The sequence below is a fragment of the Periophthalmus magnuspinnatus genome, chromosome 12, assembly GCF_009829125.3.
Source record: "Periophthalmus magnuspinnatus isolate fPerMag1 chromosome 12, fPerMag1.2.pri, whole genome shotgun sequence".
Lineage (NCBI taxonomy): Eukaryota > Metazoa > Chordata > Actinopteri > Gobiiformes > Gobiidae > Periophthalmus > Periophthalmus magnuspinnatus.
In genome coordinates, this window is record NC_047137.1 from 3,412,873 (window position 1) to 3,429,155 (window position 16,283).

At 38.9% G+C, this 16,283-nt stretch overlaps 1 protein-coding gene across 1 annotated transcript; it reads left to right on the forward strand.

The window, feature by feature from the left end:
• Positions 1–705: 705 nt before the first annotated feature.
• On the forward strand, positions 706–6,203 carry nt5c2l1 (5'-nucleotidase, cytosolic II, like 1). The gene is made up of 17 exons (XM_033976148.2): positions 706–925; positions 2,232–2,305; positions 2,393–2,510; positions 2,613–2,708; positions 3,138–3,229; positions 3,561–3,618; positions 3,719–3,812; positions 3,903–3,956; positions 4,028–4,111; positions 4,183–4,218; positions 4,296–4,403; positions 4,478–4,544; positions 4,673–4,843; positions 4,919–4,970; positions 5,118–5,169; positions 5,326–5,502; positions 5,576–6,203. The coding sequence occupies exons 1-17, from the start codon at positions 855–857 to the stop codon at positions 5,627–5,629; spliced, it is 1,458 nt and encodes a 485-aa protein (XP_033832039.1). The 5' UTR covers positions 706–854; the 3' UTR covers positions 5,630–6,203.
• Positions 6,204–16,283: the final 10,080 nt, after the last annotated feature.

Consider the following 16,283-nt stretch of genomic DNA (forward strand, 5'->3'; position numbering starts at 1 on the left):
AATTGAGACTACCATCATGTTACTCATTTTCTTGTAATAACATTTTAAGATTTCTTTGAAATGTGCAATACAAATTAAATGTATTATTATATACCTTGACATCTCCCCCCACAGTGAACACAGCAAATATATTGTTAAACCTTAATTAAAATCAGCATCACCCTAAATAAAAATCCATGACAACATTTCAGTGGTCTTTTATGTCAGGAATATAATAAATTAATGATGAGAAATTTACAAAGTGATGTCCTCTTGAGGTCAGTTGTTCAAAGGCCAAGAGGTGTAGCTGAAATGCAGTGTTATGTTTGTCCTTGTGTCTTGTCTCCATGGTTATCAGTCTATGTATGTACACTCAGGCTCCACAGATAGTTATCAGTAGAGCTGCATCTTGCATTCAGTGTCAAAATACATCATCATAGATGCACTTACAAACAGAGCCCAGCCACTAATTAAAAGCAATTACAAGAAAATTCTGTATTGGAAAGAAAAAAGTGTAAAATGTGTTAGTGTGGCAATTAAATAGATATTATTAATAATAGATGTTTGTCAATGAACAAACATCCAGTGATTTCAGGGTTTCTTCGTGAGTACAGCAAGGTTTCCAAAGTGAGACCGGAGGTGAACTCCTAATACTTACGTAAACGTGCAGCCTTGTCACATGTGTGTGTCTCTGATAACACAATCTTCTCACATTTAAAACCCCTTGAACAGCTATGACGGGCTATGACTTACCATGAGGATTTAAGGAGGAGCCTGAAACAGCAACCAAAACAGGAAAAAACACATTTTTGGAGATACAAGCACCAGTAATGACCAACAGCACTCTTTAGAACAAAGCTAACAGGCTGCTTGCAATGGCTACAACAGACACTGATGTCAGCCTGTCTCCTGAGGAGCCCAGGACCAAGAGAGACTACCAGCAAAAGTGAGTCTTTTTCATGCAGCCAAATGGATATAGAGGAACAGCTTTGATAAACAATATGGCTGTTGTTAGAGAGATTCTTTTTTGTTGTTTTATATCTGTTGTGGCAGGTTTTAACCTATCAATAAGATGGCCCCTTAAAAGTTCCTGTTTATAGCGCAGCAAAACAAGAGCACATAGATGAATTATTTACAGTAATTGTGGTTGTTAATATATGTGTGACACTGATACTGTATAGTAACAACAGTGCAGTCAACCAGCACATGCTGCAGCTTTTAAAAAAGACTTAACAGTCTACAAAGTGGAAGGGCTGAAAGTGCGGTCATGATAACATCTCAGCCTCCACCCAGACTCACTCCCACAGACAGCTGAGAAACTATGGCTAAATGTTGCTAAAAGAAAATCTGAAAATTCAATTTACAATTTTAAGACCAAATGTCTTTAAAAGTCAAAAGAAGTTGCAAGATTTTCTTCATTCTATAAGTGTGTTTCCAAAGGATTGGGGGGAATGATGCTTCATTTTTTTTCATTCCCTTATGATCAATCACCAAGTATATTCAATTTGATTTAGGTCAGTTAACAGTAGCCTAGTTCCCAAAAGAAGTTCCTGGTCAATTGAGGAATGTAAGCTGTAGCGTTTCCCTGTTGAACAACCCAGCCAACAGGGAAGGTTCAAGAGGGATTCTCTAAACATATCTCCTCGGTCAGCTGCTGTTTGACCCCTACACAACCTGAATATCCATCGTTCCATAGACGAAAAAAGCCCTTCATATGAAGATAGTGTCTGCTGCACTGTATCAAGTAGAAACCATCTGCTTTTGGGGACTCCTCATCATGTCACCTCTCAAACATAGACATCCAGGATAAACTGGAATTCTTTCTCATCAGAGACTCAACACTTTTTAATGGCGCATACAAATTTTGTTCCTCAACATCAAGGGCAAATGGGGTGGGGCTCTGGTCTTTATATTATGAATCCCTCTAACAGGTGAAATTTTATGGACATGGACTGCACTTACATCATCAGTGAGAGCCTTAATGTCAGCAAAGAAAATAAACTAAAATACACAGTCTTGCTGTACCCAGTCTCAGCAGCAATGGCTCGTTGGATTAAGATCTGCTATGCAACTCTGCCACACTCAAAAACTGATAGTTTGGATATTTCTGTGAATGCCTCAAAGAAAATACCATGGCAGACACGTCTTAGCACAAACTGTGACTTTTAGAGTCTATGGTCTTGATTACAAACTATTGCTACAAAGCTAGCTGCAATTTCATAATGTGTCTTGTGTTGTGGGATCGCTCACAGGATCTTTGTGAACAGAAGTCTGACACTAGAAAACATCAAATGCTATGGTTTTGATATGGACTACACATTGGCAAGTATGTAAATAAAGCAAAAGTATACTATTGTATTTTAGTAGCGCTTGTATTGCACATGGATTGTAATAAATATTTTTGCTTCAACAGTTTACAAGTCACCTGACTTTGAGAGCATGGGCTTTGAGATGATCAGAGATAGACTGGTTTGTATGGGTTATCCTCATGATCTACTGCGCTACACCTATGACCCCAGCTTTCCCACACGGTACTCTGTACTTTCACAAATACCAATACTAGAGTACTTTTTTTTTTTTTTTTGCACAACTGCTAATTACTCAAGTGTCATAATTATTGTTTTTTCCACCAGAGGTTTGGTGATTGACACAACATATGGAAATCTCCTCAAGGTGGATTCAAATGGGAATATTCTAGTCTGTTCTCACGGCTTCTACTTTCTCAAAGGGTAAATGAGCACATCACATTTTAAAACATTTGCATTGTATTTTTATATATGTGTTGTTTTAATTAATTTAATGTCAATGTAACTCAATGTTTGTTGACATACCTTTTTAAAATGCCCGATCTTGTCAGATCTCAGAAGCTGGGTCTGCTTAGTACTTGAATGGGAGACCACTAAAAAAAACGGGTGCAACAGTGGGCCAGCAGTGTCTTTAGTGAAAAATGTTGTTGTGTCTTTTGGCAAAACACTGGAATGAATGCGGAGTGTTGTTGGTAGCATCACTTTGCCTCAGTTTACCCCAGGCCAGCTTTGCACCACAAGTGCAAAGAGTGAATGAATAATGCACTGTTAAGGCTCTTTTGTATACAAAAGCACTATATAAACCAAATGCATTATTATTATTAAATAGTGTTGTTTTCAAATGTTTTCCAGGTATGACATTAAAAAATATTATCCAAACAAGTTTATTCAGAGGCATGACACTGATCGCTTCTACAATCTCAGCACGCTCTTCAATCTGTCTGGTAAAGCTCCAAAATATTTCACAATTTTAATTTTCTTTGCAAATCTGACCTACACTGGCAAAAGTCTGATATTTATAATTTTATAAGTTATAAGAAACATCTAACTTGAACCATTATGACAGTGATGGTTGACTGCCAGTCTATATTTAATTGGTACAAAAACCTTTTTACCTCTCAACCTGAAGAAACTTTCATTTGGAAAAAATGAAAAAAAAAAAAGTGCTGGCAGTTGCTCTTACAATATAATGGTTATTGTAGTGTATCTAAAATGTTAAGTATTAGCAGTGTAAAAAATTAGGATTATGTCAACGACCTGTTTTTAACTCTCCAGAGGCTTACATCTACTCCTGCCTTGTGGACTTCTTCACAAGATGCACCCGATACGAAAAGTCAGTGAGCTGATTTGATCTTTGACCCTTTACACATTTTATGAAGATAAACTGTAAATAATGGACCAAACATCTGTTTTTGGACTGGTGTGAACTGCAGCCTCACCACAGGTTTCCAACATGGCGATCTGATGATGACCTTCAGAAGTATGTATCAGGATGTCCGAGATGCCATGGACTACATTCATGACAAAGTGATTTTATAATCTTTATTTTAGAAAGAATGTTAGGGTAAAATATTTCAGCCCAAAACTTATATGATGATGTGATCAACTGAATTTCAGGGTATGCTTAAGGACACAACTATTAGGAATTTGGAGAAGTATGTAGAAAAAGATGTGAGTAAACTGTCATTAGTCTTTGGATATATTTTTCAAAGTTGTTTACTTATTTTATATATTTTTTTCAGCCTAATCTTCCGTACTTGTTAACAAGAATTAAAGAGGTGGCCAAAGTGTTTTTGGCAACAAACAGTGACTACAGTTACACAGAAGTGAGTTTTCTTTATAACAGCTGAAATCCAATCTAATTCAAAGTTCTATCTAACCTCCAGTGTTTATTCAGGTTATTATGAAATACCTATTAGAGTCCACAGTTAAGGTAAGAAAAGTACAATTACAATAACATGTACTAGTGTTTGATGATAAGTCAACTGCATAGCTTTATATTTCTCTTAGCCTGGCAGTCCCAAAAAACCTTGGCGCTCCTACTTTGATCTCATTGTTGTGGACACAAGGAAGCCACAGTTCTTTGGAGATGGGACAGTTCTGAGACAAGTGGACACGGTGTGAATAGAGTTAAATCTATATTATATGTCTATACAGAATGCATAAATCTGATGTGTAATGTGTTCACACAGGACACAGGAAAACTGCGTATTGGGACCTACACAGGGGACCTCCACCATGGGACTGTGTATTCAGGAGGTACTAACAGCCATAATTGGATGCATAAAGTAACTTTATGCTACTTCAATTTATTTCACTCTGCAAACCAAGTACAGCTGAACTTCTGGCTTCTTAAATTCCTATTTATATTACATGTGCGCCTTTAGGTTCCTCCGACATAATCTGTGATCTGCTAAATGTCCAGGGGAAGGACATCTTGTATGTTGGAGACCATATCTTTGGAGATATCCTCAAATCCAAGAAGCGACAGGGTTGGAAAACTTTTCTGGTGGTACCTGAGCTCAGTAAAGAGCTGGAGGTGTGGGACAAGAAGAGAGGTAAGAGCAAACTAAAATTAAAGGATAGAATATATCTACATTTAATCTGTGTGTGTGTGTGTGTGTGTGCGTTAGGTCTGTTTGAGGAGCTCAAGCGTCTGGACATCTTCTTAGCAGAGCTTCACAAGTAAGAACACTCTTGATTATTTATTCAGCCATTGTCTTTTTGAATTGTTACCACTACATAAAATATTCCATTGGTTTCAGAGTATTTGCCACAGGATAATGCAACAAGGGGACATAATCTAATGTGCTCTTTTTTCTTCATTTAAAGAAACGTGGACAGCACAGATCCAGAGATTCTTGCCATTCAGTATAGAATGAAGGTCAGTTTTTTTTCCATCCATGACAGAAAAAAAAATGTATTTGAATGATAATTGAAACGATAATACAACTGAAAGCTTTCAAAACCTTTGTTTTGATGCCTTAACATTGCATAGTTGAATTCTGTATTTATTGTGTGGTTTGCTTGGTGCTGTCAGGTGCTGACCTACAGAATGGACATAGCCTACAGTCAGATGGGCAGCCTTCTGCGGAGTGGAGCCAGACAGACCCTCTTTGCCAGTCAGCTAATAAGATATGCTGATCTATACTCTACCAGCTGTATCAACCTACTTTTCTATCCACTCAACTACCTTTTCCTGGCCCCTCCTGTCCTGGTGAGTGCCCTGCTAAAGCACATACAGCTCAATTAAAGTACTTCATTCTTCATCACCCTTCATCTTCTCTTAGATGGCTCATGAACTGACCTCTGCAGATAACCCTCCTGACTCTTCAGAGCTCTAACTTGTATCTTCTCTCTGAGGCATCTTGACTCACAGCAGCCTACAACATAAACAGAACAGTCTATTTTACATTACATTTTCTAACCCCAACCCCCCGCAAACAGCTTAAAGATACAATTGCCTCTCTTTCACCAGTGGCATATAGGTTAGCAATGTCTTTAATACTATTATCCCATTAGTTTATCTGCAAGTAGTTTGAAAGCAAATAGCTCCCTCTGCTGGGCATGGGCTCCCACCCAAAACGACAATTCCAAGTTACAAAATTATGTTTTAAAATTTAGCCTACTATAATAATGTTAAATGTGCTTGCTTGTTTTAGATTGATCTACAGATAGACTGAAAGATTAATAAAGTAATACAGAGGACTGACAAGCAAAGAATTGTATTGCGAATGGCTTTTTATATTTGTGTTTATTTGTGTGTTTAACAGTCTCCCATATTAGCCCTTGTACTGCAGTCTGCGTCTTGTCCACCAGGTGGCAATGTATCCCACTCGGGACAGTATTCTGCGTTCTAATGCGAAATGAATGTAAATGATACCTAACATTAAATTTCTATAAAACTCGTACCGCATCATGCATCTGAATCATTGTTGTTTTCTCTTTTTGGGCTGTGGGAAGACAGACATCTGTGCTATCTCCTGTGCCTCCGAGAGCCCTGCTCCTTGAGACTAAACTTTATCAGGACACAGTGCACAGGAATTTTCTGTTTCTAAATCTCTGCACTCTTCTCCGTAAGCAATGGGAACATACAAAATAAGCATCGCCAGACCAGCAGGGCAACGTAAGATTAACTATATCATTTTATTCTCACAATCAATGGAAAGAAAAACACGATTTCTTTAAAAAAGTGTAAAATTTGGATTGCCTCCGTGCTGGCACTGCATCACTTGTTAAAGTTATATTTTGGTAAAATATTAGAGGAAGTTAACTACTGTGTGTGTGTGTTTGTGTGTATAAATCTGACGGGTGGACGCTGCTCTGGATGAATGCAGGTCAGGTTGAGAGGATATACCCCTTGCACACACTGCCACCTTCTCCTGTTTCCAGGGTGATTTAATTTCCTCAATTAGGACTATTTTAGCTCTTCCCTCACTATATTGTTCTCGTGGATAATTGTTGTTACTAGCTTGTCTAATTTTTGAGAGTGGCTCCACCTTATGAACCAAGTGATGGACCAATGTTGGAATGCTGGAGCGTACTTGCTACATTTTACCAGTTGCTTTGATTATTTCAATTACACTGAAAGGTCTTTATTTCTCTGACCTTGTACCAAAAGCCTCCTGCACCTGGAACAATCCTTTAAAAAAGGAAAGCCTGTTGTTTTAAAATCAGAAGCCATATTATTTTGTAGTTATATATTAATGTACAACTTGTACGCATATTTTAAAGCTCTGCCTCAGATCTACACAACCAGATTAGTGGAAATACCAGCATTGACAAATCAAATCTTCTTTTGAAAACTAAATTTTAAGTTAGTTGGTTGCACAGGTCTAGGATTAACTGTTCAAGTTAACAGTCATGAATCATTCAGTAATTTGATTTTTTTGGGGAGGGATATTCAAATGCATATTTACACAATCTGATCCAAAGTACCAATACTTGCAGTTTAAAAGTGAAACAAGTGTACAAAGAAGTGATTTTCTCCAATGTGTGTGTGTGTGTGTGTATATATATATATATATATATATATATATATATATATATATATATATATAAAGAAAAAACTCAGACAGCATGTTTTTACAGCAACACCTATAGGCCTTGTGGTAGTTAGTGTTCCTATCTTTACTATGTTTGCCTGAGGTGTGCTCCTGAAGACACAGTGCAGGCCTGGGCCATAGTACAGTGGAGTTGTGGTTGTAATGTGCTGCAGATGTCACTGTGCATCGCTCACATGAAACACTGGTGTGAGGCACCGCTGACATGTTGGCTCTGCACTGCTCTCTGTGCTCAGATAACCGGCCCCCATTCCACACATTCCACCATTTCCCAGCAAGCATTGCAAGCAAGCCTAAACAAGTCACGTTCTTTAGCTGGGCTGAATTTCACACAAGTCAAGTGACTGCGCTACTTACAAAACCTCAGCTTTTACATACTTAGAAAGGTCTTTATTAGAGCTAGGCAGGAGTCAGATCACCTGAACAGCTGCAACTAGTCCGCTTCACTTCCTGTCATGTTTTTAATAATTACTTAAGTGTAACTGCAACCGGACTTTGGTTGAACATTTGCAGCAACAATGCTTCACTGGTCTCCATGAAGACAAACAGGAGTTTGTTGAAGGTTGACACTTAATGGAACAGAGGGAAAAGATGGAAAGAAAGCAGAGAGGCCTGCTCCTACATTCTTTCCTGAGGTCCCCTCCCCCCTCGACCTACTGCAGCCATAAGGATGCTCTCAGCCCCCCCACAGCCCCCGCCCAGTGGTCAGTTTGATGACAAAACACACACAGGTGAGGACACAGGAGAATGCACTGACACTGTCCTCACAAAAGACTGTCAGACAGAACTATTATCTGACTTATTAAGTAAGATATCTATAGACTTTGATTATTCTGCTAAAAATACATGACCAATTGTACAGCTATATATATATATATATATATATATATATATATATATACACACACACACACACACATTTATATACCCTTCACAAGTTTAATTCATAAATTTCCTCCAAATCAATAACGCTAATGTGGCTTTCATTTTTATTTAATTGAAAAGCAAAAGGACACCCACCCCTGTACCTATACAGCTAAAATTGTAACTTGAGACACACTGGATATGGTCCTGTTTTGACTTTTTCTATTCTTGGTGTGTGCTGGAGGACTACTAGCAATGTAGGTTGAAAAATGTCAGCAATGTGGTATGTAGCTCATAAAGGTGCATCACTTTAAATTTGAGTGAGCAAAGTGGACAAAGTGTCTTCTGTAAATACAGGCCTAAGTAAACAGTGCAGGAGGCTCTGCTGTGTGCCACCAGCTGCTATCACTCATCAGTCACTAGTAGTGGCTCATTAGAAAACTTTCACTCTTTTGATAAAATAAGATCAGAGAAAGCTCAGGCCAAATGCTATGACAATACTATTGCACTGCTAGAATGGATGGTACAGTAGTGCAACATTGTCAAAGCAGCTGACCTCAGCATGTGTCAGCACGTGGACGCAGGGACGGCCATTCCTCACTGACAAAGTCAAATTACCCTTAAATAAGCCACAAAGCTGTTTGTTGAAATCCAAAATTAGGGAATACTAAATGCATTTTATTTACAGTTGTTTTCATTAAAAACTAAAAGTAAAATTTACATAAAAAGCCCTAACAGGTATGATGAGATGGGGATGGGTTAAAGGCAGTCATTTAGTCTCAGTTTGATCAGCCAATGCCCTTTTAATATTGCACTGCTCACCCCAATGTTCAGTAGTGCAACAGAAAAAGGGCGCTGGACAACAACACTCCATCTCCACTGCCTCTGTACCCAATGGAAGTGGTCGTCTTTTTCCACAAGAGTACTTTTCTAAGAAGTCCTTTAGCTGGAAGTCAGAGAACCGATTTTACAAAGACTTGACAAATGCCACTGTCCTGCCTACTGGAGTTAAATAAACTTCCTAAATTAAACAGCGTTGGTTACTCTCACCCTGGGAGAATGGGAATTTCCCAGCATGTGGGCCCATACCATTCTCTACAGTGAATGACATGCATTCTAATTTGGGGGGAAATGGGAGGCTGGGCGTAGGGAGGGGGGTTGAGAGAGAGCTAAAGGCTGTCCACACCTAAAGCAGCAAAACCAGTAAAGACAAAAACGCATAATTGTCGTTATACAAGTGTTTTCTTGCATCAAACTTTGGTAAAGTTACTTTGGTGCTGATAAGTCACAGTTAAATATCAGAAAATACGTTTGAAGCATAGTGTTCGTTTGCAAGTTTGCACAGTTACTGCGCTGTTACACAACCTACACAATCTATACCATTAGAGCGAAGAAAAAACGCAGCAGACTAAGGTTTCTGGAGCACTCTTAGGGTGTTTTTTCTGAACCAATTCTACGTAGTAGACCCTTAAAATAGCACCAATGCAATGTATAATGTACACAATGTACCTGTTCTCCACATTTTATCTACCCTATACGTTATTGACAGGCCTCTAGGCCTTTTACGCTCTGCTCTACCAGTTCACACTACTATACTGACGACTTGTTAGATTGCACAACAGCTTAGGAACAACATGTAGTTGTTCAAATGAAGATACAGAAACGCAATGCACGGTAGGAACGAGAACATAGAAAATATACGATGCAATGGGGTGCGTAGGGTGTCCACAATGCATGCACCGTGGCCCCGTCAAGTTTTGTAGCGAGCTTCCAACCTCAACTCTCATCGGTGTGGTAATAAGCACTCGATCCTTGTGCAACTTCCAAGTTTGCTTCTGGCAGCGGAGCCCGAGCAGGCTACAAGTGGAGCGGGCAGACCCCCTCTCTCTCCACCAGCACGAATAGTATGTGGCCAAGGGAGGGACGATCCGTTACAAGCACAAGAGCAAAGGAAAAAGTTGTCCATAAAACAAAGAAAAGCTGCGTTACGCACAAACCGCACCAATCGCAGCGCTGGTTCATGGCTTCTCTGCGCTACAGCTCCAGGAGAGCTTGCCAATCGGAGCTGAAAGACATCGCCGCCTGAATAGCTAGGAGAAGGCTTGCAGTGCTCCACACGGCCTCCAGATCCGGACTCCATCTTTGACTACTTGACATTCTGCCGGAGCGGATTCCTCGTTTGCATGCCTCCCGCTGATTGGCCTCTCCCTGCGCTAGTCTTTGCTATTTGACCATCCATTGGTTTGTGAGCGGCGTGTTGGACGTTCACTGCAGCGCACAGATTGGCTGGATGCGAGCGACACGTCACGGCGCGCAGCGAATACTTGATTAACTGTGTCCCATTCACAAATTTCTCTGAACTCAGACCCTGTAACAAACTAATTATTACACTGGACAGTGCCGGGGAGAAACCATGCTGCTAAAACAGGTCTCAATTCAGGATAAAGTAAATACAAGCTACTGTCAGCTGGTCCATTTAAAATAAGCTTTCAGTTAAGGCTAAGGCCACAAAGTTGCTTCAAACTGTTTTAATAGTAGAGGAATTGTGTGTGCATTTTCTTTAGTTCCTCATTAGGGTCTTATTTATATACCTGTTTAATTTAATTTAGCCTATTTTGTTTTATCAGATACAATTGGAAGATTGCTATGGGACATTCATCCCAATCTGTGTTTCCCTACTATTAAACATGTAGACTACAAATGAGGTAAAAAAATAAAATAAATAAAAATTAAAGGGCATTTAGGAATTAAATCTACTAAACTTACTTACTAATTTTTTTATTATTAGGCTAAATTATGCGTGCCAAACACTGATTATGATTTGATCATATGTATAATTTTGAAAGCCTTCAGTTTCCCTTTCCTCTTAACCCTTTCCTCGGCTGTTCTACTTTTTCTTTAGGTTGGAGATGTGGTTGCACCCTCGGGTGGTAGCCCTGGGTCCAGAGTACACCTCGGAGCTTTGATTGACACCCGAGCAGAATGTAGCGGCCTGTGAAATCTGGCATTCCTGGCCAGAGGAGCTGAAGTAATGGCATTATCCAGTGGGACAGAGCCCACCACTCCCCACTCTGGAGGATCTGATTGTGCAGCCAGTCGCAAAGAAAGCTGTTTGATGTGGGGGCGGGGTCTGCTGGTCCCGTTTGGGACACGCCAGAGTTTCACACACAGTTTAGCTCAGAGATCTGAGACATTTACTCATCTAATTATACAGCGTCATCAGCCGACCTAAACACTATTGCACACCTCTCCTGCTGTCATGCTCCTATCCCAGCCCGGTAAGGAGTAATAAGAGGGAGGCTACACTTTACTTAATAAGCCTTTTCATCGAGGGACACTGAAACAGTCAGAGATTTGTGTTTCACTGTCTTACTCTAGGTAGAAATGTTTTGACTTTATTTAATTTTTTTTAAAGACAAATGTAATTGTGTCAACTAAATAATACATAATTAGCATAAAGATATTATGACTGAATGTAAACATTTAAAACAAATCTAAAGCATTAGAAATAGTTACTACTTAAAACATTTTATTCAATTAAAATTAATAAATGCCTTATATGCTATTATTGAACTAGTTTCCGTTATTATGTATGTGGGCATTATAAACTTACTACTTTGTAGAATATTATGCAGGAAAATTTAACAATTTAAATAAATAAAAATATTTTGGAGTTAAAAAGGAACTATTGTATCATTTATTTATGTGAAATTTGTTGTTTGCTATAACTTCATCAGTTAATTTCCAGCAGTTATGAACTATGAAAAAAGCTTTATTGAATTTTCATGTTGCAGATGTTTGGAATTAAAAATATATATTTATTTTTACATAATTCTATATAATCATTTCAATAATTTGTTTTGGAAGTGTGAGAATAAAACAATTGGTAAATGGTAAGGATACACATAAAATACATGAAAAGTGAAAAAATATAGTTATAAAAACTTATTACAAAAAGGTTTGAAAGTTTAAATGTCTATATGAAAACAATTGAGCTAAAATCAATGACTGCTGATAATTTTGCATTATCAGTAGGGGAGAGCTGAGGTGTTGGGCAGGAGTCAAACTCTTGATACTATTTGGGGTTGGTGAGGGGTCCCATACGGCCCCCGCTCTGATTGCAGGGGCCCTTTGCTGCCGCTGCCTGTGGGACGTCCCGGGGACTGTTCCAAAAAGCCTTTTAAACATGGGCCGTATTGTTCCCTCTCCTCTCTATTTTTTTCTACAAACCTCCCAGCGTCCGAAAACGTACCTCCTTTCTTCCTGTAGCCTTTAACCTCTCCCCCAACCCCCATCACTTCATCTCGCATCTATATGTGCACACTGCCCCCCCCCACTCTTTACCCTTTTGAACAGTTACACACAGGACAGCCCGGACAGATATGGCTGCGTGCTATAAGCAACAATTTCAACGTGTACTTTGTCATTTTGCTCTTGTGTTTATGTGAAAGATACAACCATGGTTTGAGCAAAGGACCCCATGGGGAGCAAGGAGAGAGCCCTAGTCTTCTGTCTCCTGCCCCTCCCCCTACGCCCCCCTCTTGAAACAGACTCTATGGATTGCATGCATGACATTCCAGCTGTGTGGGTGGCACAGCTCTTTTTTTTAACAGCTCTGTCTCCAAAAGCACACTCAACTCTCCTATAGCAACAGCACAGGACCCTCACCTTTGTGGTCTCCATCCCCTCCGTGCTCAGGTACAGGGTCCAGGCCAGTCCTCTGCTCTGATCCATCCTAACTGCAGAATCTGTTACAGAAAACTATGGAAGTTAATAGGGCAACAGAAACATCTCACACCACTGTTGGATCACTGTAACTACTTTCCTAATTTTGTTAGAGAGCAGTCCCTAATAATCAACTCAAAAAGTGATGATACGATCCAGATGTGAGGGTCCAGGTCTGAAAGCTCCTGAATAAGATTGTGTAAAACAAAACATGGGCAGTTTTTTGGCTATATATATATATATATATATATATATATATATATATATATATATATATATATATATATATATATATATATATATAAAAAAGCTTTAGTTTTTCTGCATAAAACATTTCTTGCCACACATTTTAATACAATAATTGTAAAAAGTAATTTGTAACTATAAGGTTTTTGCTAAAGAAAGCATCGACTAAGGCTAAAGAAAGCAATGACCATCTTTTGTTTTCATAAAAAATTCTACAATAGGTAAGATTTAACTACAAGGTAAAATGTCTTGCATTTTTGAAAATCTTTTGATAAAGGCAAAAGATTATGCATTCTGTACTTTGCCTATCTGATATGCTCTTTTTTTATCATATCACTTTTATTAATTTATGCATTTTTGGTTTTATGCATTTTAGACTTAAGTATAATTTTAAAACACATATAGTCGGGTCAAGTGCCTATATTGTGTCCAACAATGACATGGTCATTTAGCCAACTACAGCACTTGGTATCCATGGTATCAATATAATGGAAGAAATAGAGTATTTGGCCTTATTGTTAGGCATACTGTAATTATGGGTGTGTAATTGTCATTTGTCTCATGATGGATAGTCTATTTTGCTCATATCTCCTCACTGAAGGGAAGACTAGTAGTGACATGGCAAGCCATTTGATTATATATATATATATATATATATATATATATATATATATATATATATATATATATATATATATATACCATTTCATACATGACGTGTCTTAAAATCATTGGCTGTATTTAAAAAATACAGGTATCACCGTGGCTCTTTGATTCTCTTTGAAAGGCTCCCCACTCCCTGCCTGTTTAAAAAGGCGGGATGGACCCCATGATGCGCTGCAAAAGAAGCCTATATAACATATTTTGCATAGCTTATCAGAAATATTAACATAATTTTCGACCTTCCACTCCCCATGCCCTTTCGTTACTTGTGCGTCTGGGTTTCATTACGCATCGCTGTGGCGGCGGTTCAAGAAGTGTAGGCTACTTCCTCCACCTCTCCACACATCCACTGCTTCACATCCGCCATTAAATCAATTAGTCATGATCCCAGAGGATTCATTGAAGGAGGCAATTGAAGCTGCGCACACTGATCCTCTCCAGCGAGACATTGATTTTTAACCAACCAGTGCTAAACAACAAACCTCATCACACAGGAGCAACGCATATAGTCACTTTTCTGTTGATCATTCAGCAGCTCCTGAGAGCAAGAGTCCAAAAGCATGAAAAACTTACCGCCATTAAGTGAAGTTCAGAAGAATTCCTCACTTTACATACGGAATGCACTAGGGTCGAAGGGCAAAGGGCCAGAGGGGATCCACCCGCGCCCAGGCAGTACAGGGCCTTACTTAAACAAGCCCGGGACGCCTGGTTGGCTGCAGCACAGAGAGGAGGGCAGGGAAAGAAGGAACCGCTCTCCTGCTATTAACATGAGAAGGGGCCACCGCCAATAAATACCAGCACCGTGCAAATGACCCGCGCCGTGCATCGTACCGCTCCCTGCCCGCTCCCAACACCGCGACGCTAAATCCAATGCTGCTGGGCGAACAGTGCAGGTAAAAAACAGGCCATTACATAAATTTAACACCAGCAAGGTCTCAGGAAAAATCTGAGGTCAATACATGATTAAAGAAGAGAGGAAGACAATCAATCATGGCCAGTCCCTCACACATCCTTTTAATTTAAAGACTGAACGACCCCCAAACATTTAGACAGCAGGGCACGCTTTATTATGCACTTCAAACGGTTTAATTCTATTCAATTCAAGTTTATTTATATAACACATTTAAAACAGCTACAAAACTTCAATACAGATAGCACCATACCGAGGAACAGTACAATAAAACACTAATATATCTTGCTAGTGTTAAATGCCAGGGAGAAGAGGTGGGCTTTCAGTCTAGCCTGTGTCTAACCTGTGTTAAAGACTGAGAGGATCTGACAGAGGATGCCAGATGTTATTGATATCAAATTAAAAAAAAAAAACATATTTAGGAGAAAAAAATAACCTTTTTATTTTAGAAATTAGCTAAATTAGCTGTAGCAGATGTTTATGCAGTTTTGAATAACAGAAGTGCCAAATAGATATTTGGGCCTATGCTCAAGAACACAAGTTAAGTTTGTGGTGTCAACATTTCTTGCTAGACATAACCAAAAATGCCTGAAAAATTATTAACCCAACTGATCAGATTAATTAAATACAAATTGGACAGAACTCTGTCTATGTTGGTTCAAGAAAAGAATACAGTGATTACAGCAGAACAAAAATCAGTATACAAATATCAGTGCTATTCAGAACTTTCCAAAGGTTTTGAATACCCTTTTCACATAATGCAGCCATCACTTATCCCAAAACACCATCCTCTGGTTTCATCCTTACTACCAATTAACTATAGTTTTCTATTGCTGCTATTGCTAGGCCTATAATGACTACGACATAGCACTTAGCACTCTTGTGTGGGGTATTTCATCTTGAAAAAGACAAAGTCCATAAAAAATAAAAGTTCATTAAAAAATACAGCAGGAATTGGTGGACAAGGCTGTGTGTGAAAAATGCTGGGACTGTGGGGTGGTTAGCTGCCTTGCATATGCAATGCAGCTCAACCACTGAGCCACACAAAAGCAAGCAAGCTTTAGGATATATATAGGATAGCATGAAAAATCACTGCCACTTTGTCATTATTTTAAAAGGATTTTTTATATTTTATGTGCTGTTATTATGTCCCCTTTTTGTGTTTTTGTTTGTTAGTGACACTATTGTAGTTGTATAGCCTACTGTTCTATTGTTTATTAAAGTGCAGAAATATTTTAAGTGTTTTGGTAACTGATTTGATAACAGAAGTATACGTCATATAAATGTAACTTTATTTCTGCATTCTCTATTGTCACTGTTTATCTCTATTTAATGTTAAAGATGATACATGCTTTTAACTGTGTAAGTACTCAAATATATTTTTCCCTCTCCACAGTAAGTCCTAACATGGCTCCTTGCTGTCCTGAGGGTCACTGGAGGCTGCCCTGTCACCTGCCTGTCTGTAATCTCACTATCAGCCCACGCTGGACATCTACACAAAAGCTTGCATTCCCAGTACCAGTCAGC